This window comes from Larus michahellis, chromosome W (assembly GCF_964199755.1).
Source record: "Larus michahellis chromosome W, bLarMic1.1, whole genome shotgun sequence".
NCBI lineage: Eukaryota > Metazoa > Chordata > Aves > Charadriiformes > Laridae > Larus > Larus michahellis.
This window is the reverse complement of record NC_133929.1, coordinates 10,269,225-10,297,134: the sequence shown is the minus strand read 5'-3', so window position 1 is coordinate 10,297,134 and position 27,910 is coordinate 10,269,225. Positions and strand designations below refer to the sequence as shown.

General features: G+C 49.2%; 1 protein-coding gene across 1 annotated transcript; it reads left to right on the top strand.

Annotated features, from left to right (window-relative positions):
* Positions 1-16: 16 nt before the first annotated feature.
* On the top strand, positions 17-27,910 carry LOC141735660 (uncharacterized). The gene is made up of 7 exons (XM_074568713.1): positions 17-277; positions 3,015-3,065; positions 3,676-3,879; positions 3,923-4,010; positions 25,642-25,973; positions 26,657-26,761; positions 27,572-27,910. The coding sequence occupies exons 1-7, from the start codon at positions 17-19 to the stop codon at positions 27,734-27,736; spliced, it is 1,206 nt and encodes a 401-aa protein (XP_074424814.1). The 3' UTR covers positions 27,737-27,910.

Genomic DNA, 27,910 nt, shown 5'->3' with positions numbered 1-27,910 from the left:
TCCAGCTGGCTCAGCAATGGATGACACTGACCCACTGAGCACCAAAACTTCAACCAATCAGAGGAGCCTGCAGCGCCTCTACTCAAACATATTTAAGAAAGAGTGGAACCAACCAGGTGAAGGAGGCACAAAAAGAGATGAAGGGGGACCAGACGAGGGTGTACTTCCTGGGGTGGAGAAGAGGGTGGCCAAACAGGGCGTGACACACCAGTCCAATCACAGCAGTTTGCACAGCAGTTTGTGCAGGATAGCACTGAAAGACTGCCAACCCGGCCAGGTAGCGATGGTAACTACTCACAAGAAGACCGTAGCATCCATGAGCTCCACAACCACCAGGTCTGATGCAGCCTCTCAGACAGAGCTCCTGTGGGAACATGCTGCCACACAGACATCAGGCTGTAGGGTGTGCCCTGCTCTTATGCCGGTCTCGGATGGCAGTGATGGGCACGCCTGTGGGAGATGTGCCCAGGTAGAGGAGCTCCTCCGATTAGCGATGGAGCTCAGGGAGGAGGTAAGTAGGTTGAGGAGCATCAGGGAATGCGAGAGGGAGATAGATACTTGGAGTAGAATCCTGCATCCCACGACAGAAACCCAGCAGGCAGACAGAACCCCTGCAACAGAGAACTCCCTATCCTCTCTCACCTCAACTGAAGGTGGTAACCTGGAGGACAGGGGGCAATGGCAGGAAGTTCCTGCCCAGCGCAACAGGTGCCGCACTCGGGACTGCCCAGTGACTACCCCATCTTCCCGGGTGCCATTATGTAACAGGTACAGTGCTCTGCAAAGGAACCCGGATGATGACGAGCACGATAGTTCTCCTACCTTGGAGGTGTCAGCGAGGTCTAGTCAGACCTCCCCCCGCATCAAAACCTCTGCGGTAAAGAAGAAAAGATGTGTCCTTGTCATAGGTGACTCCCTACTGAAGGGAGCAGAAGGCCCAATATGCAGACCAGACCCGGTACATAGGGAGGTCTGCTGCCTCCCTGGGGCCCGGGTCAAGGACGTGAAGAGGATGCTTCCTTCCCTGGTACGGACCTCAGACTATTACCCACTTTTGATCTTTCAGGTAGGCAGTGACAAGGTAACAAAAAGAAGTCCAAAGGCAATGAAGAAAGATTTCAGGACCCTGGGACGGCTGGTCAAGGGATCGGGAGCGCAAGTTGTGTTCTCATCTATCCCCTCAGTTGCGGGGAATGATGAGGGGGTAAATAGGAGGAGCCAGCAGATCAATGCCTGGCTCCGAGCCTGGTGCTGTCAGCAGGACTTTGGGTTCTTTGATCATGGCCTGATTTACAAAACACCAGGCCTGCTGGTAACAGGCAGGAATACCTTGACTTCCAGGGGAAAAAGGGTTCTAGGACAAGAGTTATCAGGGCTCGTTGAGAGAGCTTCAAACTAGATTTGAAGGGAGGTGGGGATGGTACTGGGCTTGCTGGTGAGGTGCCAGGGCGTAGTTGCTCAGCGCTCATGGGGGACTGTGCCAGTATTTCTGAGAGCCAGAAGGCACACCACATCTCAAGGGTAAAAAACTACACACACAGCTCCCTCTCTGAAATGCTTATACACCAATGCACGCAGCATGGGGGAAGAGCTGGAGATCTGTGGGCGGCTGCAGGGCCATGATCTCATTGCAGTTACTGAGATGTGGTGGGACAGCTCACATGACTGGAATGCTGTCATGGATGGCTATGTCCTTTTCAGGAAAGACAGGCCAGTGAGGCAAGGTGGTGGAATTGCACTCTATGTGAGAGAGCAACTGGAATGCATCGAGATCTCACTAGGGGCGGATGAAGAGAGGGTCGAGAGCTTATGGGTAAGGATTAAGGGGCAGGCAAAAATGGGAGACACTGTTGTGGGTGTTTATTACAGGCCACCTGATCAGGATGGGGAAGCTGATGAGGCTTTCTACAGACAGCTGAAGGTAGCCTCACAATCACAGGCCTTGGTTCTTATGGGGGACTTAAATCACCCTGATATCTGCTGGCAAGACCACACAGCCAGGCATGCACAGTCCAGGAGGCTCCTCCAGTGCATTGATGACAACTTTTTGACACAGGTGGTGCAGGAGCCAACAAGGAGAGGAGCACTCCTGGACCTGGTACTGAAAAACACGGAGGGACTGGTGGAGGACATGAAGGTTGGGGGCACCCTAGGTTGTAGTGATCATGAAATGATAGAGTTCAGGATCATGGGTACTACGCACAAAACAACAAGGAGTAAAATTACAACCTTGGATTTCAGGAGGGCTAACTTTGACCTCTTCAAGAAACTGCTTGGAGAGATCCCGTGGGCTAGGGCTCTGGAAGGCAAAGGGGCTCAAGACAGGAGCCATGGTGACGGAGGATGCGGGGAAGGCAGAGTTACTGAAGGCCTTCTTTGCTTCGGTCTTTACTGCTCAGCCCAGCCCTCAGGAGTCCCAGGCATTGGGGAAAGTAACAGGGAAAGAAGACGACTTCCCCTGGGTTGAGGAGGATCGAGTGAGGGATCAATTAGGTCAATTAGACTGAAGTTGAACCTGAGAAGGGGGAGGAAAGGTGTTTCCCTTAAATGCTTGTTTAATTGTTTGTTTGGGGGTTGTTTTTTTTTGTTTGTTTCTCAGTACTTAGATCAGTAATTAAAAGTTTATGTTAACTGTCAGTTGCTTTGGGTGTAAATGGCAAGGTTGGGGGGGGATGGGCACTGCAGGGATGGCCTCTGTGGGAGGAGACCAGGGACTGCCCTGTGTCAGGGACAGCCGGTTCCAGACAGCTCAGCAACAGACCCACCACAAGCCAAAGCTGAGCCCATCAGCGAAGTTTGCGGCACCTCTGTGAAAAAATATTTAAGAAAGGGCAGTAAACACTGAGGAGGAAAGAACACAGAGAGAAGGAGGGAACGGAGAGAGAGGAGCCAGCTGGACGTTACGCTGGGGGACCAACTGATAAGCCAGAGCAACAACTGCTACCCCTACCGTGCTGTCATTGAGTCACTTCTCAATTACAGCAGTGATGCGCTGTCCACACACTTCTCCGCAGGGCTGTTACAAAGACATAGCCGGGCAGCAGGAAGTGGTCGTGCTGGATGGTGTAGGTAATCAGAGGTTTAAGCAACACTTAGCTCTGATGGCCGAACATAGGAGGACTGAACCCTCCACAGCAATCTGTTCTTTCAAGACAAGCTTTTGTTGAACAACATAGTTATAAAAATTAAGCAGGCACACAGCAAAGACAGCTTTTGTTTGATGAGCTCCCCATCAGCGGGAGCCTGCAAGCTGGTTATTACCTCTGCCTCACTGCTTGTGAAGAAGGTGCAGGTGGCACCCAGGATGCGTTTGGGACATGCTGATGCTTTACGTATGGCCAATGCTAAATACCCAGTGAACCAGGTGGGCATGAAAGTGTTCAGCATGCCAATCATCAGCCCTATCAGACCAGGAAAATTTGTTTCTGGGACAACTGCACAAGCTTGCTGTTATTTGGTTCATAGATAACGACACTTTTAGCAGCAATTATGCTAAGAACCCTTTTCACTTTAAACATAATGATATAAATTTTGTGGCCCTCTATGTGGATAGTGAATGCACCTGGTGAAACTGCTGCAGCCTGATTTTGAGAATGGCTGCTGTGTAAGAGAATACATGCAGCTTGTTCAGACAATTGGCAGCCATATGAAAGACCATTCCCTGTTTGTTGACAGGAAAGAGTTTTCTACACTCTGTTTGCCTTTGACCTGTCTCCATACCAGGAATGTGATGATCATGATTCCCTGATTAAAACAAGAAACCTGAGAGAAGAAAGACAGTTTGCAGGGGCCTGGAACACTGCCATCAATATGACTGTGTATGGTGAATTTGACAAAATCACAGAAATAAACCAGAGGAGACGTGCTTTTCAACCACATGTGAGGATGCAAATGCAACAGCTTTCCTGTTTCTTTTCAGCAGACCCTAACGCCAGAGAAGCCTAAAAATGCTTCTAGGCATGTACCTGAGCAACTGACTCCCGAGGGCCCTGGTTCTCCAAGACCAGCAAGTATGATTATGAAGAGACATACACATAATCAACCTGGAGCGTGTAAGGGTATGTGGAAGGAGTGTCTGCTCCTTTAAGGGTATCTGGTCAAGGACCTTTTTCAACGCAAAAAGGGATAATAAGTAAAGGAAGAAGCCATAAATAAGAACAGAGAGACACACAAACCTGACTGACAAATGATAAAGGAGATCCTGATAAGAACAAACCTGTTCAGTCCACAAATCAGCAAGGATATGTGGATTGCAAGAACCTTTATTTTTTCAGTAAGATTATCTGATTAAAAACCTGACTAAGGACTGAGGATAACCTCCTGAAGACTAGGGAAAGAGGCCTGCTGGACCTGTTGTTTGTAAACAATGAAGCAATGAAGGGCTTGTGGGGGATGTGACAGTTGGAGGCAGGGCATAGTGATCAAAAAATGATAGAGTTTTCAACTCAGAGAAGCAAGGAAGGGGGTCAGCAGAACTGACACCTTGGACTTCCAAGAGGGCGGACTTTGGTCTTTATAGAAGCCTGGTTGACAGAGTCCCTTGGGAGGCAGTCCTGAAGGGTAAAGGACGTTTAGACTGGACATTTTTCAAGAAGGAAGTCTTAAAGGTACAGGAGCAGGCTGTCCCCAAGTGCCGAAGAATGAGCCATTGGGGGAAAAAGACCAGCCTGGCTGAACAGAGAGATATGGTTGCAACTCAGGGAAAAAAAAAGAGAGTTTATAGCCTTTGGAAGAAGGGGCAGGCCACTCAGGAAGACTACAAAGATGTTGTGAGGCTATCTAGGGAGAAAATTAGAAGGGCCTAAGCCCAACTAGAAGTTAACCTGGCTTTCGATGTTAAGGACAATAAAAAAAGTTTCTATCAATACACTGGTAATAAAAGGAGGACTAAGGAGAATCTCCATCCTTTATTGGTTGTTTTGTTTTACAGGGGTGGTACCATGGTGACAAAGTATGAGGTAAAGGCTGAGGTATTTAATGCCTTCTTTGCCTCAGTCTTTAGTAGTAGAATCGGTTGTTCCCTGAGTACCCAGACTCCTGAGCTAGTAGATAGGGGCGGGGAGCAGAATGAAGCCCCCATAATCCAAGGGGAAATGGTGAGGGACCTGCTGCAGCACCCAGACATAAACAAGTCTATGGGGCCGGATGGGATCCACCCAAGGGTACTGAGGGATCTGGCAGAAGTGCTCACCAAGCCACATTCCATCATTTACCAGCAGTCCTGGAAAACCGGGGAGGCCCCAGTTGACTGGAGGCTAGCAAATGTGACGCCCATCCACAAGAAGGGCCAGAGGGAGAGTCCAGGGAACTACAGGCATGTCAGTCTAACCTCGGTGCCTTGGAAGGTTATGGAAGAGATCATCCTGAGTGCCATTATGTGGCACATGAACGAAAACAAGGTGATCAGGCCCACTCAGCGTGGGTTCATGAAAGGCAGGTCCTGCTTGACAAACCTGATCTCCTTTTATGACAAGGTGACTCACTTGGTGGATGAGGGAAAGGCTGTGGATATTGTTTACTGGGACTTTAGTAAACTGTTTAATAACCCTAAACTGTACCTGTCGTTAGTTCCTAATTTAGTAGACTCTTTCCCATCCCCCCTTTTCCTCTTGATAGGGCACGGTAGGCTGGTTTGGGTTTTCTGGCGCTATAATCTTTTCTCTCTGGCTTGTAATGGAGCTGAGCTTTTTGACCGAAAGTAGCGATATAAAGCAATGCTCATCCCTGGGTACGTACTCCTGGTGCAAAATGCAGTGTTGTTTTGGAGCGCAGGGTGATGCCTACTGTCACGGTTTAGAGCAAGAGGAGGAGTAGTACTTCTTCTAATACGGAGAAGAGGGCTTGGGGTTTTTGGCAGGTCGGGGGTGAGGAAGGGCAAAGCTGGTCGAGAGGTGCTGGATGCTTCGCTTTTGGCTATAAAAGTCAAGTTCAGAGACTTTGTAAACCCACGCAAAAGGCAGCCTGAAGCTTATTTTCCACCCGAGTTGCGTATGTTGCCTGAAGAGATAACGGGGGGCTTTAACCCGGAGACAAACTTAGCTTCTGTGGCTGTTTTGTAGTCCGTTACTGTCTAGCTTGAAAACAGTTGCGTAGCCCTCTTTCTTCCCCCCCCCCCTACAGTGTGCGTAATCGGTCTTTGTAGCTTTGCTTGGGAAATGCCGGTTGCAGGCGGACAGACAGTAATTTGAAGCGCAGTGGTTGAATTGCTAGGAGTTGGCTAACTGGTTTCTCTGGGTGCTTCTCTGCTCTCATTCCTCCCCTCCCTGCCCTCTCCCCTTCTTGTGTGTGGCTTTTTATTTTACTTATTTATGGTTTTGTACTTCCTTCTCCAGCTTCTTGGGCATTTAATGATTGTTGGCAAGCAGCGTGCTGCTCACCTGGGCCTGACCGATGGATTCCGGATGGTTGCGGATGAAGGGCCCGAGGGTGGGCAGCCTGTCTGTCACGTACATCTACGTATTCTGGGTGGCCGTCGGTTGGGCTGGCCGCCTGGCTGAGATTTTTGCACCGCAAGAGTTGCTGCACGTGTACAAATCGCCGCTGAATGGATTTCGTCTGTTGCCCGTCGATCTAGGCACTGTTGATGTCGAATGTTTTGTGCCGCGTGTCTGTGGAAGGTAATAAAAGCTGTGAGCAGCAGTTGCACAATAAAGATTTAGCATGGGGATCTCACCTCCATCTTGTGCGTCTTACTGAGGGAAATAGTTCCGCAAGTTAAAACGGCGTCTCCCCGGAGTATAAGTACGTGGACTGTGTCGGTCTGTTAACAGTGTTCTATAGATAGATAGTGATTTGGCCAGTCATTTGAAGCGTGACGCTGGGACGGCTTAGCAGTCTCCTGCGTCCTGTAGGAAGCAGACTCTTGGCTCTTTGGAAGCGGTACGCAAATGTACGTAAAGCCAGTGTAGGCGGCTGCTGCTGCAACACCTTTAGAAAATACTGTATGCGACGCTACAGGCATGCCATACAAGGGTGCTTTCGGCACAGTGCAATGCGTTGGAAGCATCCAACTCCTGTTGGAGCACTTCATCAAGGGCTGCGTGATAAGGCCCCGTTGATAATCCCTTTTCTGCTGAGGAGGGACGTGGTAGGAGAAAACAATTGGTCTGAATGGCAGCTGTGGTGCTTCCATAGCACGGTGGAATATCTCTCTTGGTCCATTTGGGTCAGCTGTCCTGGCTGTGTCCCCTGCCAGCCTCTTGCCCACCCCCAGCTTACTGGACTGTGGGGGTGGGGGTGGCTGGAGAGACAGCCTCCGTGCTGTGGGAGCACTGCTCGGCAGTAGCCAGAACACTGGTGTGTTATCAACACCCTTCCAGCTACAGCTACGAAGCACAGCACTATGAGGGCTGCTGTGGGGAAAGTTACCTTCCATCCCAGCCAGACCCAAACCAAAGCTACGTCGCAGGGAGACAGCCAACTTCATCTTTCTTTAACAGCTATTAAAAAAGGGAGACGGGCATGGGAAAGCAGGGCCATCCTTCGTTGCCCTTGAACGCTGCGTCCGACCTTTTGTGGGAAAGCCTCCGTCCTCTTCTTTGTAGCCGCCCTTTAAGTACTGGCAGACTGCGATGAGGTTCCCTCCCCCGCGAGCCTTCTCTTCTGCAAGGGAGAAGAGACCCAACTCCTTCAGCCTTTCCTCCTAGGGCAGGTTCTCCAGCCCTTTGGTCATCTTTGCGGCCCTCCTTGGGACCTTCCCCAGTCGGTCTGCGTCTCTTTTTTGAATTGTGGGGACCAGAACTGGACACGGCGCTCCAGGTGCGGCCTGCGGGGGTAGCCTGTGTGAGAAGAGGACAGGGTCTGCCCTGTGCTGGACGCAGCTGGTGCCAGCCAGCTAGGCACTGGACTTGCCGCAGGCCAAAGCCGAGCAGCTCAGCGAAGCCGGGGGCGCCCCTGGGAAAACCTATTGAAGAAAGGGCAAAGCGCTGTCCGGGGCAGGTATTTCCCTGCTGCCTGTGGGTCCGGCTGGTGGATGTTTCCTGAAGGAACTTTTTCATCCTATTTTCTCCCCCTGTCCTGTTGAGGAGGGGCAGTGAGAGAGCGGCTGGGCGGGCCCCTGACAGCCGGCCGAGGTCAATCCATCACAAAGCCTAAAGGGCAGATTCCTCCATGTAGAAGTGTTGAAGGGGGTTGGTGCTTTAAGGAACGATAGTGACTGGGGTTTTGGAGACAGGACGTTTTGGAGACAGGAAAGTCGGGAAATCGCTGGGGATCCAGTTGCTTCGAGGGGGGGAAATTTCAAGAGAAAAAGCCTTCTTTCTGAGCAATAAGAGGCTCTTGTGAGCAGAGGGCTCTAGTCTCCCTTTGTTCTCACTTGGTAATGAAAGAGACAAGGCACCGGAACTCCTGCGTGCGAAGGGATGAAAATGTGCGGAGCCTGTTGGATGCTCTTTGTGTGCGCGTGTTGGAAACCCAGGAACAGCTATAAGGAGGTGGGTGTGAGCTTGGTTAACTTGGCCAAGCCAACCACGCAAAGCTGACCCAACCTCCCGCCCGCATCAGAACCAGTGCCACCAGAAAAGCACGTAAGGTGTTAGCAATTGGAGATCCCCTACTGAGAGGCACCGACGCACCCGTTTGCCATCCAGACGATTTCTCTCGAGAAGTCTGCTGCCTACCAGGGGCTCGCATCCGTGGCGTCGCCGAGAGGCTGCCGAGCCTGGTGATCCCTGCAGGTTATCATGCGCTCCTACTATTCCGCGTAGGGTCTGACGAGGCAACTTAGAACCCTCCAAAGAGACTTTATGTCCCTCGGAGCAATGTTAAAAGGATCAGGAGCACAGGTGGTGGTCTCCTCTCTCCTCCCAGTCAGAGGGAGGGGTCCAGGAAGGAGGAGACGAATTGAACAGGTGAATGCCTGGCTGCGTAGCTGGTGCCATACTCGAGGTTTTGGCTTCTGTGATCACGGGTGTACCTTTGAGAAGCCGGGTCTGTTGGGAGCTGATGGGATTCGCCTGACCAAGCGGGGCAAGAGGGTCTTTGCCAACAAGCTGGCCAGACTTACAAGGAGGGCTTTAAACTAGGCTCAGCGGGGGAAGGGGATGGAGTTCTGAGCAACAGAGAAGAGCCAGGGGCTGCTGATGCGTTAGGAACCAACAGGGGAACCCCTGAGAAATGCCGCAAAGGACTTGGGGCTTGATCCTCCAGAAAGGCGACACGGTCGGCAGCCCAACTGAAGTGCCTCTATACCACTGCGCGCAGCACAGGTAACAAACAGGAGGAGTTGGAAGCCCCTGTGCAGAAGGAGCAGAAGGGAGCTGGCAGCTCTTTCAGGACGTTTTTTCTTCGAGCACAAGAGCTCTCGATTCCCACGCGTAAGAAATGGGAAAATAGAAATTCGTCTACCTAGACTTTAGTAAAGCCTTTGACACCGTTTCCCACAGCGTTCTCCTGGAGAAACTGGCTGCTCGTGGCTTGGACGGGCGTACTCTTTGCTGGGTAAAGAACTGGCTGGAGGGCCGGGCCCAGAGAGTTGTGGTGAACGGAGTTAAATCCAGTTGGCGGCCGGTCACAAGTGGTGTTCCCCAGGGCTCAGTACCGGGGCCGGTTCTGTTTAATATCTTTCTCAACGACCTGGACGAGGGGATCGAGTGCACCCTCACTCAGTAAGTTTGCAGCCGACACCAAGTTGGGCGGGAGCGTCGATCTGCTTGAGGGTAGGATGGCTCTACAGAGGGATCTGGACAGGCTGGATCGATGGGCCGAGGCCGATGGTATGAGGTTCAACAAGGCCAAGTGCCGGGTCCTGCACTTGGGTCACAACAACCCCGTGCAACGCTACAGGCTTGGGGAAGAGTGGCTGGAAAGCTGCCCGGCAGAAAAGAGCCTGGGGGTATTGGTAGACAGCCGTCTGAATGTGAGCCAGCAGTGTGCCCAGGTGGCCAAGGCGGCCAACAGCATCCTGGCCTGTATCAGGAATAGCGTGGCGAGCAGGACTGGGGAAGCGACTGTCCCCCTGTACTCAGCACCGCTGAGGCCGCACCTCGAATACTGTGTTCAGTTTTGGGCCTCTCACTACAAGAAAGACACGGAGGTGCTGGAGTGTGTCCGGAGAAGGGCAACGGAGCTGGTGAGGGGTCTGGAGCACAAGGCTTATGAGGAGCGGCTGAGGGAACTGGGGTGGCTTAGCCTGGAGTAAAGGAGGCTGAGGGGAGACCTTATCGCTCTCTACAACTACCGGAAAGGAGGTTGTAGCGAGGCGGGGGTTGGTCTCTTCTCCCAAGTAACAGGCGATAGGACGAGAGGAAACGGCCTCGAGTTGCGCCAGGGGAGGTTTAGGATGAATATTAGGAAAAATTTCTTCGCGGAAAGGGTTATCGAACGTTGGACCAGGCTGCCCAGGGAAGTGGTTGAATCACCATCCCTGGAGGTATTTAAAAGATGGGTAGACGCGGCGCTTAGGGACGTGGTTTGGTGGTGGTTTTGGCAGCGTTAGGTTAATGGTTGGACTTGATGATCTTAAAGGTCCCTTCCGACCTAGACGATTCTATGAAATCAGGCAAGGAAGGCAGGAGCCCAGCATGGCTGAGTAAGGACCTTCTGGTCGAGCTGAAGCGCAAGGAGGAAATGCGTAGGCGGTGGAAGCAGAGACACGCATCCTGGGAAGAATATAGGGATGGGGTCGGGAAAGCTAAGGCACAGCTGGAGCTGAATTTGGCAAGGGATGTGAAGAAGAATCATAAGAAGGGCTTCTACAGGTGCGTTGGTCAGAAAAGGAAGACTAAAGAAAACGCACACCACCCCCACCCCCACCCCCCTCCGATAGGTAAGACAGGAGAGCTAGCGCCAACCGACATGGAGAAGGCCGAGGCACTCAAGGATTTTTCTCCTCCGTTGTCGCCGGCAATCACTGTTCCCGCATCTCTCAAGTCCCTGAACCTCAAGGCAGGGACTGGGGGAACAAAGTCCCTCCCATCGTAGGAAAGGATCCGGTTCGAGACCACCTGAGGAACCTGAACATACGCAAGTCCTGCACTGGGGAGGAACAACCCCATGCACCAGTAGATGCTGGAGGCCGACTGGCTGGAGAGCAGCTTTGCTGACGTGGGGGGCTCCTGGTGGACATCAAGTTGAACGTGAGTCGACAACGTGCCCTTGCCGCAAAGGCGGCTAAGGATATCCTTAGCCCGCTACAGAGGAAAGCAGGGTTTATACATGTTACAATACAGTTGTGTAGACCAATCAAATTGCTCACTATCCCCGGGGGTGCAGGGCACCAGAGACCACCCTTGGGCAGCTTTGGGGGCACTGCCTGTTTTTCTACGAGCCTCCTACCCAGCTTAGCGCAAATCCTATCTCGATCTGTGCCCCCCCACTGTTGCGTGAAAAGGGGCAAAGCGGTTTTGGCAGAAAATAAACCCCCTTGCGTTCTAACACTCCTCACCGAGGTGGGAGGCTAGGTGCGGCTAGGTTTAAATTCTGAGTGATGCCCAATTCAGCACTATCAGTCCAATCGCGTTTAATATGTATTAAACTGTTACGATTTGGATACACTAATAGTGGACTGCACCTTCAGTCTAGTCGTGCTCATGAACTAGCACGGCCACTCTCGAGTCTTTGGTCGCGTTCAGTGAGAAACCAAAACGACTAGCTACTTAAAAAAGTGCAGTTTATTTAAACAACATGTGAAATGTGCTTAACTGATTCGTGTCAGTGTGGAACAGTGTTAGGGCCACAGGGTGAAGTGTGACCTTTGATTGTTTTGTCTGTATGGCCGCAGACGAGACGGTGTGTCTATCGTGTCTGTGTTTTGCAGGAGCCACCTGGCGAACATTCTAGAATACCAACTTAAACCGGTCCTGTTGTTATCTGCATAGTGACCTGTAAGAGGGGGGATACACCCATTTTTGGCAAGGGCCAACCATTTTAGAGACAGTTATGAATATGTATTAGTATAGGAGATATAAACCAAAAATGGGGTCTGTAAGGTGTGTGTCTTGGTTGGGCAGAGACTCCCGGCACACCCAGCGCTGTTTGCTTGCCTTTATTCCTTTAATAAATTATAAATTCTAATTGGAATCCTGTTTGCGATTAAATCATTTATCACAATTTGGGGGCTCGTCCGGGATGGTCTTAGTTCCTGAATTCTGACTTGATCTAGGAGGGGCGCCCCACCATTAGGTGGCTCCTGATCAGGTCAGGTCGGGACTAACGCCATCCTGAACCTGAGTAAAGGCAAGCAAAGAAAAGATTTTGATTTTTATTTTTATGAGCTCCCTTGCCGGCTGCAGCAGTTTATTTTACCCGTAATTCTGCGCGCGAAGATCCGAACGAAGATGACGGAGTCGTAAGTATTTAAAGTGTATACCGTTCGATTGGGTGGGATTCGGTTGCCTGTGTGTAAGAGTGTGATTGAGACGGAACCTGGTTCCGAAGTGATTGTGGAGGTCTTCTAACCGCGGTTCCAATCTCCCGCGAGGGACTTGGCCGGTGAAGGACCGAAGCGATTCCTATAGGATTCGTGGGTGGGTGATAGGTCCTAAACCCCCTGCAAGACACTCTTACTGGTAACCAAGGGCTGTAGGAATTGCCACAGTAAAATTCCTAGATGGGTCAGACAAAATCGAAGACCCAGGACCAGAGGAAAGGGAGCAAATTACCAGATATACCACTGGAAAGTCCATTAGGAATAATGATTAGGAATTGGAATGAAAGGGGCCCCAGAAAAGGAAAAAGTAAATTAAAATTAGTTCACTATTGTATGATTGAATGGCCGAAGAAACCTTTAAAACCACATGTCTTTTGGCCTGTTTTTGGATCCTTTGAAGACTGGATTTGCCAGGCCTTAAATCTATATGTTAATTCAAAGGAACCTTTTAGTCAGGAGGAAAGTGATTATGCAGGATTATGGATCAGGAATTCACGTCCTTTTCCGGCTTCAATACTTACATTAAAAACGGATGAAAAGTCTGAGAAAGAAGAAGGAAACAAAGACGAAAAAGGGAAGGAAAAAGATGATAAAGGGGAACCACTGGATAACTTACCACCTCCATATCCTAACAATCCTCCTCCGACGGCGGCTCTCCCTCCAGGGGCCGTAGTACCCCCACCAGTGCCACCGTTACCCCTGCCTCCACCACCGACAGCACCGGAATTAGATCGACCTCCAGCTGCATGTACGAGAAGTAGAACTGCCACATCTGGGGGAGCTTCTCTATATCCCTTACGAGAAGTACCCCTCGGAGGCAATCAGGGAGGCATCGGGTTTGTGGCAGTTCCATTAAATACCACAGATGTAAGGAATTTCAAGAAAGAAATGGGGACCCTATTAGATGATCCCCTTGGAGTAGCAGAAAAACTAGGCCAATTTTTAGGACCTAATACTTATACCTGGGAAGAAATACAATCCATTTTAGGGATCTTATTTACTGCTGAGGAAAAGGGAATGATTAGACAAGCTGGAATGAGAATTTGGGAAAGACAGAATCAGGCAGGACCCCCCAGGAGATCAGAAATGGCCAAATGTGGATCCCCATTGGGATCATCAACAACCCCAAGGGAGACAGAACATGAGGGATTTGAGAACATTAATAATACAGGGAATAAGGGAAGCGGTTCCCCGAGGGCAAAACATTAATAAAGCGTTTAATGAACAACAAGGAAAAGACGAATCTCCTACAGAATGGTTGGAGAGGTTGAGGAAAAGCCTGCAAATGTATTCTGGAATTGATCCGAATACAGTGGCTGGGACTGCACTCCTTAGAACACAATTTGTAGCCAAATCCTGGGGGGGATATAAGAAAGAAATTAGAAAAACTTGAGGACTGGCAAGAAAGAGGATTAGAGGAGTTACTTAGAGAAGCCCAGAAGGTATATGTTAGAAGGGACGAAGAAAAACAGAAAGTAAAGGCAAAAATTTTTGTAGCAGCAGTAAAAGAAAGTCAGAAAAATCAGAATCCGTTTAGAGAGAAAAGGGAAAAAAGAATAGAGCAGACACCCAGAGGACAGCCTCATAGGGAGAGATTCACAATTCCTGTCTGTTACTACTGTAACAAGAGGGGACGTGTTCAGAGGAACTGTCGTAAGCGAGAACAAGATGAGAAAATGTTCAAAGAAGAATAGGGGTGTCAGGGGCTATATCTTTTGGGGACTTCAACATCAACAGAGCCCTTGATAAAATTATTAATAGGTCCCCATAAGGAGGAGGTTTTATTTTTAGTGGATACAGGAGCTGAAAAATCAACCATTCAGAAACTTCCAAAAGGAATAGAGATGATAGGGAAGAATTATATGTCAGTAGTCGGGGCAAAAGGAGAACCTTTTAAAGTCCCTATCTTGAAAGATGTAGAAGTAGAAACAGAAAAGAAAATTTGTCTTAACGACTTACTTTTGCTCCCTGAAGCGGAATACAATTTACTAGGAAGGGATCTGATTTTGAAGTTAAACTTGAGCATTCAGAGTCAGGGGAACAAACTGCAGATCAAATTATATACTTTAACACAGGAGGATGAAGAAGCTATTAACCCCTCGGTGTGGTATAAAGAAGGGGAAACTGGAAAAATAAAAATGAACCCCATAAGCGTTCAAATAATAGATCCACATCGTTCGATTAGAATCAAGCAATACCCTATACCCATGGAGGGTCGAAAAGGATTAAAACCTGTAGTTGACAGACTTTTGGAAAAAGGAACCTTGGAACCATGTATGTCACCTCATAATACACCCATCCTCCCTGTAAAGAAACCGGACGGGTCATACAGAATGGTACAGGATTTAAGAGCTGTAAATCAGCGAACGATTACTAAATTCCCTGTAGTGGCAAATCCCTATACTTTATTAAGTTATATTTCTCCCAGACATACTTGGTATAGTGTGATAGATTTGAAAGACGCTTTTGGGGCCTGTCCTCTGGACGAGGGATCTAGAGATTATTTTGCTTTCGAGTGGGAGGTCCCCGAAACGGGACGGAAACAGCAATTAAGATGGACGGTATTACCACAGGGGTTTACGGAGTCACCAAATTTATTTGGGCAAACTTTAGAGAAAATCTTACAGGATTTTGCATTACCCCAGGAGATAAAATTATTGCAATATGTAGATGATTTATTAGTAGCAGGAGAAACTGAAGAGGGGACCCGAGAAGCTACTATTAAATTGTTAAATTTTCTAGGGGAGAAGGGATTGAAGGTGTCCCGATCAAAACCACAGTTTGTAGAACAGGAAGTAAAATACTTAGGACATTGGCTAAGTAAGGGAAAGAAGAAACTAGATTCTGATAGGATATCTGGGATTCTATCTTTAAGACCCCCACAAACTAAAAAGGAGGTTCGGCAAATATTGGGATTATTAGGATATTGTAGATCATGGCTTGAAAATTATAGTGACAAGGTAAAATTTCTATATGAAAAATTAACTAGTAACCAACTTAAGTGGTTTACAGAAGATGACCAGAAATTCGAGGAAATAAAAAAGGCATTAATACAAGCACCTGTATTGAGCCTCCCAGATCTAGAAAAACCTTTCCATCTTTTTGTGAATACATCAAATCAGACAGCATATGGAGTTCTTACTCAAGACTGGGCAGGAATAAAAAAACCTGTGGGGTACTGTTCTAAATTACTTGATCCAGTAAGTAGAGGATGGCCTGCTTGTCTCCAAGCTTTGGTAGCTACCGCATTATTAATAGAGGAAGTTCGGAAAATTACCTTTAGTGCTCCTTTAAAAGTGTATACCCCACACAATGTCAGGAGTGTTTTACAACAAAAGGCAGAAAAATGGTTAACGGACAGCCGGATCTTGGAATATGAAGCAATATTAATAGACTCCCCCGATTTAGAACTGAGGGTGACTTCTGCTCAGAGTCCAGCACAGTTTTTGTTTGGAGAGCCATCAAAGGAAGTACAACATAATTGTTTAGAGGTAATTGAGACCCAGACTAAGGTGAGGCCAGACTTAAGAGATACTGAGTTAGAAAATGCAGAAGTGTTATTTGTAGATGGCTCCTCCCATGTGGTGGAAGGGAGGAGAAAATCAGGATATGCCATAATTAATAAAAATTTAGAACTTATAGAATCAGGACCTCTGAGTCCATCATGGTCAGCTCAAGCTTGTGAGCTGTATGCCCTTTGTAGAGCCCTGGAATTATTACAAGGAAAAAGCGGGACCATATTTACGGATTCTAAATATGCGTATGGAGTAGTTCACACTTTTGGAAAAATTTGGGAGGAAAGAGGTTTAATTAATACCCAAGGAAGGAATCTAATACATCAAGAACTAATAGTGAAAATTTTAAAGGCGTTAAGAAAACCAAAGGAGATAGCAGTGGTACATGTGAGAGGACACCAAAAGGGATTAGATTATCGAACCAGAGGGAATAACCTAGCCGATAGAGAGGCCCAGGAAGCAGCCCTGAGGACTCAGGTCGCTAAAATTAATGTAGTACAAGTACAAGGAGACATTAGTGAAAAAGAACTAGAGGAGAAAGAGAAGAAATTTACCCCTGAGGAACAGGCAAAATTAGAGAAAATAGGAGCTAAGTTAGAACAGGGAAAATGGATGCTGCCCGACGGGCGAGAGATGTTGCCAAAAGCTTATGCCAGGCAAATGTTAGAACGATTACACACACAAACACATTGGGGTACAAAGGCGATAAGTGATCATTTCCTTAAACAATTTGGCTGTATTGGGATTTTTGAAATAGCAAAGCAAATCACGCGAGGATGTTTAACTTGTCAAAAAGTAAACAAGGAAGTGTTTCGACAAGCAGCCACGGGAGGAAGGAAAACAGCTTATAGACCTTTTGAAAGAATACAAGTCGATTTTACTGAATTGCCTAAGGTAGGGAGAATAAAATATTTACTAGTAATAGTAGATCATTTAACACAATGGGTAGAAGCTTACCCTGTAGCACGAGCTACGGCACAGATGGTAGTAAAAATCTTATTAGAACACTTAATACCTAGATATGGGATAATCCAGTATATTGATTCTGATCAGGGCACACATTTTACTTCTAAAATAATAAAATTATTATGTCAATCATTAGGTATTCAATGGGAATACCACACTCCGTGGCACCCACAAAGCTCAGGGAAAGTAGAAAGAATGAATCAAACAATAAAACAGCAATTGGCTAAATTAATGATTGAGACACAGATGTCCTGGACGAAATGCCTACCATTGGCACTATTAAACATAAGAACTAAGCCACACAGTGAGACTGGATTATCGCCATATGAAATGTTATATGGAATGCCTTACTCCCAAGGGATGCCCCTGGGGAATAATGTAGTTGAAGATTATAGTATCCAAAAATATATAATAACCATTGGAAAAAGGTTAAAAGAACTACGAGAGATTGGGATGATGGCTCAAACACCACCATTAGGATTTGCAATTCATCAATTAAAACCGGGAGATAAGGTTCTGATAAAAACATGGAAAGAAGAAACCCTATCTCCCCTCTGGGAAGGGCCTTTTCTTGTTTTATTAACTACAGAAACGGCTGTGAGAACTGCTGAAAAAGGATGGACACATGTGTCGCGAGTGAAAGGTCCAGTGAAGGAGTGGAGAGTCACATCTGAGCCCGGAGAAGCCAAGCTAACCATCAGACAAACTTAAAGAGACCTTCATCAAGAAGCATAAGCTAAGTTGCTGTGGGAATTTCATTGTAACTACTCCTGTAGAATTAGTGGACAGGGATAAATACCTATTAGGAAAGGTAATTTAGTCCATTGTGTAAACGGTGTTGTTTATTTTTAAGGGCAAAGTGTTCTACATGTTTTAAAATATATCATTTTCCAAAAAAGAAGTCAAGGATCTAGGAAACAGTTTAGAATTTTTGTGCATTCGCTGTGGGGCCACCACTCCCCTATATAACCTACCATGGGTTAGGCTTTATTGTTGTCAATTTAATCAAAGAGTGTTTCTTGATTAAAGGTTACCCCTTAAAAGATTAAGGAAGAGGGCAAGACCGGAGGGGAACGAGTGGTGCGGCTTGAAAGGTCTGCCAAGGGCTGCAACCCCTTCGGGCTGTGACCGCCGATCACTATGGCCCTGACCGGACCTCTTCTGGTCCTATTTGGGGTAAGCTCCTTGACTCTGGTTATGGCAAACAACTGCAGCCAGTGCGTAGTAACTACTAGGAGGGGACGGGTAAGTTCCCAGACTTTGGTTTATCATACTATTTATGACTGTAAAGGCCAGAAAATAGGAAGCTGCATTTATAATCTAACCCAATATACTTTATGCAAAGACGAAGAGAGGATTGTGTGCTATGATCCAAAGGAACTCCCCTATCAATATTGGGTAGAAATGAAGACAAATTCGGAAGTAGGAAGACTAATAGGAACAAGTGAGGTTATAACCAATTTAAGTACATCGGTGTCGGTAATTTTTGATGCGTGCGACATTATAGATGATGATCTAGACACTAATTGCGGGAGTTTAGAGTGGAGACGGTACTATAGTAATCAACCAAAATATATTTGCCCAGGGGGACACCAATGTGACATAAATCCTGATTATACACCTAGTCAAACAGTGAGATATCAATCAGCACACCTGTGTGGAAGAAGAGGGTGGTCTTGTGTATGTTGGGACACTGCAGGCTGGGGATATGATAGACAGTGTGGGAATTTACAAGCTTCAATCACAAAGATACAAACAGATAGTAATTGTACAACCCGTACCTGCAATCTAATAAATTTAACCCTAATAAATTTAGAAATTTGGAAGCAAAAGAAAGTAAATAAAATTGGACTTAAGATATATGGACCTGGAGAAGATCCGGGTGTAATTATTAATATCGAAATAAAAGAAAGAATAAGGGAATCGGTACAGCACAGACTACTATTTAACTCATTTTATCATGAAATAGAAACAGGAGTGGAATATGAAATTCCCACAGTTGCTAAAAATCTATTTGTAAATCTTGCTGAAAACATTGCTAAGTCATTAAATGTAACTAATTGTTATGTTTGTGGTGGAACAAACCAAGGTGAACGATGGCCATGGGAGGCCATGGAGAGCAACATTAGTAATCCTCAAATATGGAAAGCAATGGGAAAGGGTAACAGGAAACAACAGTGGGTACTTCAAACGAGTATAATTGGAAGGAGTTGTTGGCAAAATTTAAAAGAGAATGGAAAACAAGTAGGTAATCTAGAGTGTGAAGGAGGTTACCTATGGAACGAAACTCAGAATAAATGGGATAAGTGGGGGAGTCCATGGGAAATGAGTGATCAGTTTAAAAATTGGACCAATGGAACAAACATACCAAATGGATGGCCCACTCCTGAAGGACATTATTGGATTTGTGGTAAACTAGCTTATGCGTTTTTGCCACAAAATTGGACGGGATCCTGTGTATTGGGAATTATAAGGCCCAGTTTTTTCCTGTTACCTATAAATCGAGGAGAGCGATTGGGAGTCCAAGTGTATGCTGAAGCTGGTGAATTAAGAAAAAGGCACTATAAACGGAGTCTACAAATTGGACATTGGAAAGATAAAGATTGGCCTCCCGAAAGAGTCATTGCCTACTATGGTCCAGCCACATGGGCAGAAGATGGATCCTGGGGCTATAGAACTCCAATATATATGCTAAATAGAATAATTAGATTACAAGCTGTATTAGAAATAATTGTAAATACAACTGGAGATGCCCTTGGACGAATTGCGAGACAAAATACCAAGATGAGAACTGCTTTGTATCAAAATCGCTTAGCCCTGGATTATTTGCTAGCACAAGAGGGAGGTGTTTGTGGGAAGTTTAACCTTAGTAATTGTTGTTTAGAAATTGATGATGAAGGGGAAGCTGTAAATGAACTTGTAAAAGAAATGAAGAAAATTGCACATGTCCCAGTTCAGACTTGGACTGGAGTCGACCTAGAAGGATTCTGGGAAAACTTTATGGGAGGTGATTGGCTTACTAAAATCGGGATTGTTATATTGGGGGCATTTGCAGGATTGTTAATAATTCCATGTTTTATACCTTGTTTTATTAGACTAATACACTCAGTTATACAAGGAATGCAGATAGCTACAGTACCTGTTGATTCAGAACCAGGGAAAGAGAAAACTCTTTCCCTGATGATACTAAAGACAAAAGAAGATTCGAAACTAATACCAATTCGGCAAGTATTAACTCGGTTGGAAACAAAAACACGAATCAATGCTGTAGAAAAAGAAAATGGGGGATTGTGAAATGTGCTTAACTGATTCGTGTCAGTGTGGAACAGTGTTAGGGCCACAGGGTGAAGTGTGACCTTTGATTGTTTTGTCTGTATGGCCGCAGACGAGACGGTGTGTCTATCGTGTCTGTGTTTTGCAGGAGCCACCTGGCGAACATTCTAGAATACCAACTTAAACCGGTCCTGTTGTTATCTGCATAGTGACCTGTAAGAGGGGGGATACACCCATTTTTGGCAAGGGCCAACCATTTTAGAGACAGTTATGAATATGTATTAGTATAGGAGATATAAACCAAAAATGGGGTCTGTAAGGTGTGTGTCTTGGTTGGGCAGAGACTCCCGGCACACCCAGCGCTGTTTGCTTGCCTTTATTCCTTTAATAAATTATAAATTCTAATTGGAATCCTGTTTGCGATTAAATCATTTATCACAAACACGTATTCTGGGTGGCCGTCAGTTGGGCTGGCCGCCTGGCTGAGATTTTTGCACCGCAAGAGCTGCTGCACGTGTACAAATCGCCGCTGAATGGATTTCGTCTGTTGCCCGTCGATCTAGGCACTGTTGATGTCGAATGTTTTGTGCCGCGTGTCTGTGGAAGGTAATAAAAGCTGTGAGCAGCAGTTGCACAATAAAGATTTAGCATGGGGATCTCACCTCCGTCTTGTGCGTCTTACTGAGGGAAATAGTTCCGCAAGTTAAAACGGCGTCTCCCCGGAGTGTAAGTACGTGGACTGGGTCGGTCTGTTAACAGTGTTCTATAGATAGATAGTGATTTGGCCAGTCATTTGAAGCGTGACGCTGGGACGGCTTAGCAGTCTCCTGCGTCCTGTAGGAAGCAGACTCTTGGCTCTTTGGAAGCGGTACGCAAATGTACGTAAAGCCAGTGTAGGCGGCTGCTGCTGCAACACCTTTAGAAAATACTGTATGCGACGCTACAGGCATGCCATACAAGGGTGCTTTTGTGGGAAAGCCTCCGTCCTCTTCTTTGTAGCCGCCCTTTAAGTACTGGCAGACTGCGATGAGGTTCCCTCCCCCGCGAGCCTTCTCTTCTGCAAGGGAGAAGAGACCCAACTCCTTCAGCCTTTCCTCCTAGGGCAGGTTCTCCAGCCCTTTGGTCATCTTTGCGGCCCTCCTTGGGACCTTCCCCAGTCGGTCTGCGTCTCTTTTTTGAATTGTGGGGACCAGAACTGGACACGGCGCTCCAGGTGCGGCCTGCGGGGGTAGCCTGTGTGAGAAGAGGCCAGGGTCTGCCCTGTGCTGGACGCAGCTGGTGCCAGCCAGCTAGGCACTGGACTTGCCGCAGGCCAAAGCTGAGCGGCTCAGCGAAGCCGGGGGCACCCCTGGGAAAACCTATTGAAGAAAGGGCAAAGCGCTGTCCGGGGCAGGTATTTCCCTGCTGCCTGTGGGTCCGGCCGGTGGATGTTTCCTGAAGGAACTTTTTCATCCTATTTTCTCCCCCTGTCCTGTTGAGGAGGGGCAGTGAGAGAGCGGCTGGGCGGGCCCCTGACAGCCGGCCGAGGTCAATCCATCACAAAGCCTAAAGGGCAGATTCCTCCATGTAGAAGTGTTGAAGGGGGTTGGTGCTTTAAGGAACGATAGTGACTGGGGTTTTGGAGACAGGACGTTTTGGAGACAGGAAAGTCGGGAAATCGCTGGGGATCCAGTTGCTTCGAGGGGGGGAAATTTCAAGAGAAAAAGCCTTCTTTCTGAGCAATAAGAGGCTCTTGTGAGCAGAGGGCTCTAGTCTCCCTTTGTTCTCACTTGGTAATGAAAGAGACAAGGCACCGGAACTCCTGCGTGCGAAGGGATGAAAATGTGCGGAGCCTGTTGGATGCTCTTTGTGTGCGCGTGTTGGAAACCCAGGAACAGCTATAAGGAGGTGGGTGTGAGCTTGGTTAACTTGGCCAAGCCAACCACGCAAAGCTGACCCAACCTCCCGCCCGCATCAGAACCAGTGCCACCAGAAAAGCACGTAAGGTGTTAGCAATTGGAGATCCCCTACTGAGAGGCACCGACGCACCCGTTTGCCGTCCAGGCGATTTCTCTCGAGAAGTCTGCTGCCTACCAGGGGCTCGCATCCGTGGCGTCGCCGAGAGGCTGCCGAGCCTGGTGATCCCTGCAGATTATCATGCGCTCCTACTATTCCGCGTAGGGTCTGACGAGGCAACTTAGAACCCTCCAAAGAGACTTTATGTCCCTCGGAGCAATGTTAAAAGGATCAGGAACACAGGTGGTGGTCTCCTCTCTCCTCCCAGTCAGAGGGAGGGGTCCAGGAAGGAGGAGACGAATTGAACAGGTGAATGCCTGGCTGCGTAGCTGGTGCCATACGCGAGGTTTTGGCTTCTGTGATCACGGGTGTACCTTTGAGAAGCCGGGTCTGTTGGGAGCTGATGGGATTCGCCTGACCAAGCGGGGCAAGAGGGTCTTTGCCAACAAGCTGGCCGGACTTACAAGGAGGGCTTTAAACTAGGCTCAGCGGGGGAAGGGGATGGAGTTCTGAGCAACAGAGAAGAGCCAGGGGCTGCTGATGCGTTAGGAACCAACAGGGGAACCCCTGAGAAATGCCGCAAAGGACTTGGGGCTTGATCCTCCAGAAAGGCGACACGGTCGGCAGCCCAACTGAAGTGCCTCTATACCACTGCGCGCAGCACAGGTAACAAACAGGAGGAGTTGGAAGCCCCTGTGCAGAAGGAGCAGAAGGGAGCTGGCAGCTCTTTCAGGACGTTTTTTCTTCGAGCACAAGAGCTCTCGATTCCCACGCGTAAGAAATGGGAAAATAGAAATTCGTCTACCTAGACTTTAGTAAAGCCTTTGACACCGTTTCCCACAGCGTTCTCCTGGAGAAACTGGCTGCTCATGGCTTGGACAGGCGTACTCTTTGCTGGGTAAAGAACTGGCTGGAGGGCCGGGCCCAGAGAGTTGTGGTGAACGGAGTTAAATCCAGTTGGCGGCCGGTCACAAGTGGTGTTCCCCAGGGCTCAGTACCGGGGCCGGTTCTGTTTAATATCTTTCTCAACGACCTGGACGAGGGGATCGAGTGCACCCTCACTCAGTAAGTTTGCAGCCGACACCAAGTTGGGCGGGAGCGTCGATCTGCTTGAGGGTAGGATGGCTCTACAGAGGGATCTGGACAGGCTGGATCGATGGGCCGAGGCCGATGGTATGAGGTTCAACAAGGCCAAGTGCCGGGTCCTGCACTTGGGTCACAACAACCCCGTGCAACGCTACAGGCTTGGGGAAGAGTGGCTGGAAAGCTGCCCGGCAGAAAAGAGCCTGGGGGTATTGGTAGACAGCCGTCTGAATGTGAGCCAGCAGTGTGCCCAGGTGGCCAAGGCGGCCAACAGCATCCTGGCCTGTATCAGGAATAGCGTGGCGAGCAGGACTGGGGAAGCGACTGTCCCCCTGTACTCAGCACCGCTGAGGCCGCACCTCGAATACTGTGTTCAGTTTTGGGCCTCTCACTACAAGACAGACACGGAGGTGCTGGAGCGTGTCCGGAGAAGGGCAACGGAGCTGGTGAGGGGTCTGGAGCACAAGGCTTATGAGGAGCGGCTGAGGGAACTGGGGTGGCTTAGCCTGGAGTAAAGGAGGCTGAGGGGAGACCTTATCGCTCTCTACAACTACCGGAAAGGAGGTTGTAGCGAGGCGGGGGTTGGTCTCTTCTCCCAAGTAACAGGCGATAGGACGAGAGGAAACGGCCTCGAGTTGCGCCAGGGGAGGTTTAGGACGGATATTAGGAAAAATTTCTTCGCGGAAAGGGTTATCGAACGTTGGACCAGGCTGCCCAGGGAAGTGGTTGAATCACCATCCCTGGAGGTATTTAAAAGACGGGTAGACGCGGCGCTTAGGGACGTGGTTTGGTGGTGGTTTTGGCAGCGTTAGGTTAATGGTTGGACTTGATGATCTTAAAGGTCCCTTCCGACCTAGACGATTCTATGAAATCAGGCAAGGAAGGCAGGAGCCCAGCATGGCTGAGTAAGGACCTTCTGGTCGAGCTGAAGCGCAAGGAGGAAATGCGTAGGCGGTGGAAGCAGAGACACGCATCCTGGGAAGAATGTGGGGATGGGGTCGGGAAAGCTAAGGCACAGCTGGAGCTGAATTTGGCAAGGGATGTGAAGAAGAATCATAAGAAGGGCTTCTACAGGTGCGTTGGTCAGAAAAGGAAGACTAAAGAAAACGCACACCACCCCCACCCCCCTCCGATAGGTAAGACAGGAGAGCTAGCGCCAACCGACATGGAGAAGGCCGAGGCACTCAAGGATTTTTCTCCTCCGTTGTCGCCGGCAATCACTGTTCCCGCATCTCCCAAGTCCCTGAACCTCAAGGCAGGGACTGGGGGAACAAAGTCCCTCCCATCGTAGGAAAGGATCCGGTTCGAGACCACCTGAGGAACCTGAACATACGCAAGTCCTGCACTGGGGAGGAATAACCCCATGCACCAGTAGATGCTGGAGGCCGACTGGCTGGAGAGCAGCTTTGCTGACGTGGGGGGCTCCTGGTGGACATCAAGTTGAACGTGAGCCGACAACGTGCCCTTGCCGCAAAGGCGGCTAAGGATATCCTTAGCCCGCTACAGAGGAAAGCAGGGTTTATACATGTTACAATACAGTTGTGTAGACCAATCAAATTGCTCACTATCCCCGGGGGTGCAGGGCACCAGAGACCACCCTTGGGCAGCTTTGGGGGCACTGCCTGTTTTTCTACGAGCCTCCTACCCAGCTTAGCGCAAATCCTATCTCGATCTGCGCCCCACACCCACACCCACACCCACAGCCCTCGAGCCACCAGTGCTGAAGACACGCTTTGTATTGTATTTTCTCCCAGGAGGCGCGCAGCTTAGAAACGTCTGCAATCCAAGCGGGGCTTGCAGGGAACAATTGAGAGCAACTTCTGTCGGTTCTGGGGAGTGTTCTGAAAAGTTAAGGCCTGCCCTGCCCTGGCAAAAGCAGTCCTTTGACTGGAGGGAGCAGCACCAAAAAGCCACAAGCACGTTTGGGGTGGAGTTGACGCGGTAATAAATAACAGTCAATAGTACTTGTAGCTACAACAGCCTCTTCTGAGACCTCGTCGCCCGCCCACAGGGTCGCAGCACTACACGGCACGGATCCCTCCGCGGACTGGCCCAACGTCTTCTCCCTCCGCCCCCAGGTCGGATCCCTCCGCGCCCCCAGGGCACGCAAACTCCCTGAGCCCCGCTAAGCACCAGGTCGACGAGGGCGGACCCGCCGGGGGGCCGGGGACAAGCGAAAACGACAGACGAGACAGCCAATCGAGACGCGGGATCGGCCGGCGGCCATCTGGCGGCCCAATGGGCGCCGCGGAGGGCCTGGCCGAGTGGAGGAAGCGCGGGGGCGACAAGGGGCGTTGTCGTGGCCGACGAGCTTATTGGGGCGCGGGCCGCCCGGCCTGGTGCCGCCGCCACCCGCAGTGTTTTCGGGAAGATCATCGGCAAGGCGCTTCCCCGCCAACGTCGCCTACGAGGACGAGGAGGTAGCCGCGGCTTTGCTCTGAGCGCGGTTCCTCCTCCCTCCCCCCGTCCCCCCCTCCCCCCGCGCTCGCAGGCACCCTGAGCCGAGGACCCGTTGCGCGGTGCCCGGGAGTGCGGCAGGGCGGGTGGCGGCCTTGCTGCGGGCGGGCGGGCGGGCGGTGGAGGGACGGGGCCTCTCTGGGTTGTGGCGCTCTCTACTGCGCGATCCCTATAACATCGCGCTTCTTCGGTGCGGCCCCCCCGCCCCCGGCTGCCGCGGCGCGTACTGGGTTGCTGGTGCTGGCCGGCTCGCCTCGGTTCCCAGCCCCGCCGTGTCGCGTGCGCGCGTGCGTGTGCGTAGAGGAGGGCCTCTGACGGTAAGGCACTTGGTGGCAGCCGCAGACGTTTGCCGCGTGATATCCCTTTGGCACTGCAAGTCGTGCAAAGTTTGCTGCCGAGGGATGCGAGTGGTCCTACCTCGTGTAGGACGACAGTCTTGAAACCTTAGATTAAGCGCACGCAGTCAGTCTCCTCGGGGATTCCAGGCGTATGTATGTAAACGGTGAACGTCTGAGTGGTGACCGTAATGAGTTAGTTCTGCGTAGGAGAAACGCAGGTCTTGATGTGCCTCCTAATAGCACTGTAGAGATTTCACAGCTCTGCTGTGCTAGGCTTTGGTTCTGCGCCCCCAAACTGGATTGTTACAGCTTTTCTTATTTTTCTTTACCAAAAAAGTAAATCCAGAAACTCGTCATCCTTAGGAAACGATCGACCCGAATTAAAACGTACTGGAGGTCGCTAGTCTGAAGTACTGGCCCGCCTCCTTGCCCCCATCACCTTGCATGCTGAATCCCACTTCTGGAGGGGGCTCTGTAAAGACGTTGTATTTTTTTGTACAGAAAGCATTAATATCGCGTAAGAAAAATCAACGTTTCGGCTTGCGTTTGGGGTATCCGGTAGTCTGCTTCTGTAGGAGTTCAGTGGGGCATATTGATTTGCTTAAGCTATTATTACCTTTCTCTGAAGCCAATGACGTTTTAACTGTTTACTCTTCCTCCAGCGCCTTGCGTTCCGTGATCTTTCACCCCAAGCTCCGATGCTTTTCCTAGCCATGCCTAAGGAGGCAATTATGAGCTTATGCGAAGCAGAAGATCCTGGTGAATGTGTAAGTACTGTGGAAGCTTTCTGTACGCTAAACTGTACCTGTCGTTAGTTCCTAATTTAGTAGACTCTTTCCCATCCCCCCTTTTCCCCTTGATAGGGCACGGTAGGCTGGTTTGGGTTTTCTGGCGCTATAATCTTTTCTCTCTGGCTTGTAATGGAGCTGAGCTTTTTGACCGAAAGTAGCGATATAAAGCAATGCTCATCCCTGGGTACGTACTCCTGGTGCAAAATGCAGTGTTGTTTTGGAGCGCAGGGTGATGCCTACTGTCACGGTTTAGAGCAAGAGGAGGAGTAGTACTTCTTCTAATACGGAGAAGAGGGCTTGGGGTTTTTGGCAGGTCGGGGGTGAGGAAGGGCAAAGCTGGTCGAGAGGTGCTGGATGCTTCGCTTTTGGCTATAAAAGTCAAGTTCAGAGACTTTGTAAACCCACGCAAAAGGCAGCCTGAAGCTTATTTTCCACCCGAGTTGCGTATGTTGCCTGAAGAGATAACGGGGGGCTTTAACCCGGAGACAAACTTAGCTTCTGTGGCTGTTTTGTAGTCCGTTACTGTCTAGCTTGAAAACAATTGCGTAGCCCTCTTTCTTCCCCCCCCCTACAGTGTGCGTAATCGGTCTTTGTAGCTTTGCTCGGGAAATGCCGGTTGCAGGCGGACAGACAGTAATTTGAAGCGCAGTGGTTGAATTGCTAGGAGTTGGCTAACTGGTTTCTCTGGGTGCTTCTCTGCTCTCATTCCTCCCCTCCCTGCCCTCTCCCCTTCTTGTGTGTGGCTTTTTATTTTACTTATTTATGGTTTTGTACTTCCTTCTCCAGCTTCTTGGGCATTTAATGATTGTTGGCAAGCAGCGTGCTGCTCACCTGGGCCTGACCGATGGATTCCGGATGGTTGCGGATGAAGGGCCCGAGGGTGGGCAGCCTGTCTGTCACGTACATCTACGTATTCTGGGTGGCCATCGGTTGGGCTGGCCGCCTGGCTGAGATTTTTGCACCGCAAGAGCTGCTGCACGTGTACAAATCGCCGCTGAATGGATTTCGTCTGTTGCCCGTCGATCTAGGCACTGTTGATGTCGAATGTTTTGTGCCGCGTGTCTGTGGAAGGTAATAAAAGCTGTGAGCAGCAGTTGCACAATAAAGATTTAGCATGGGGATCTC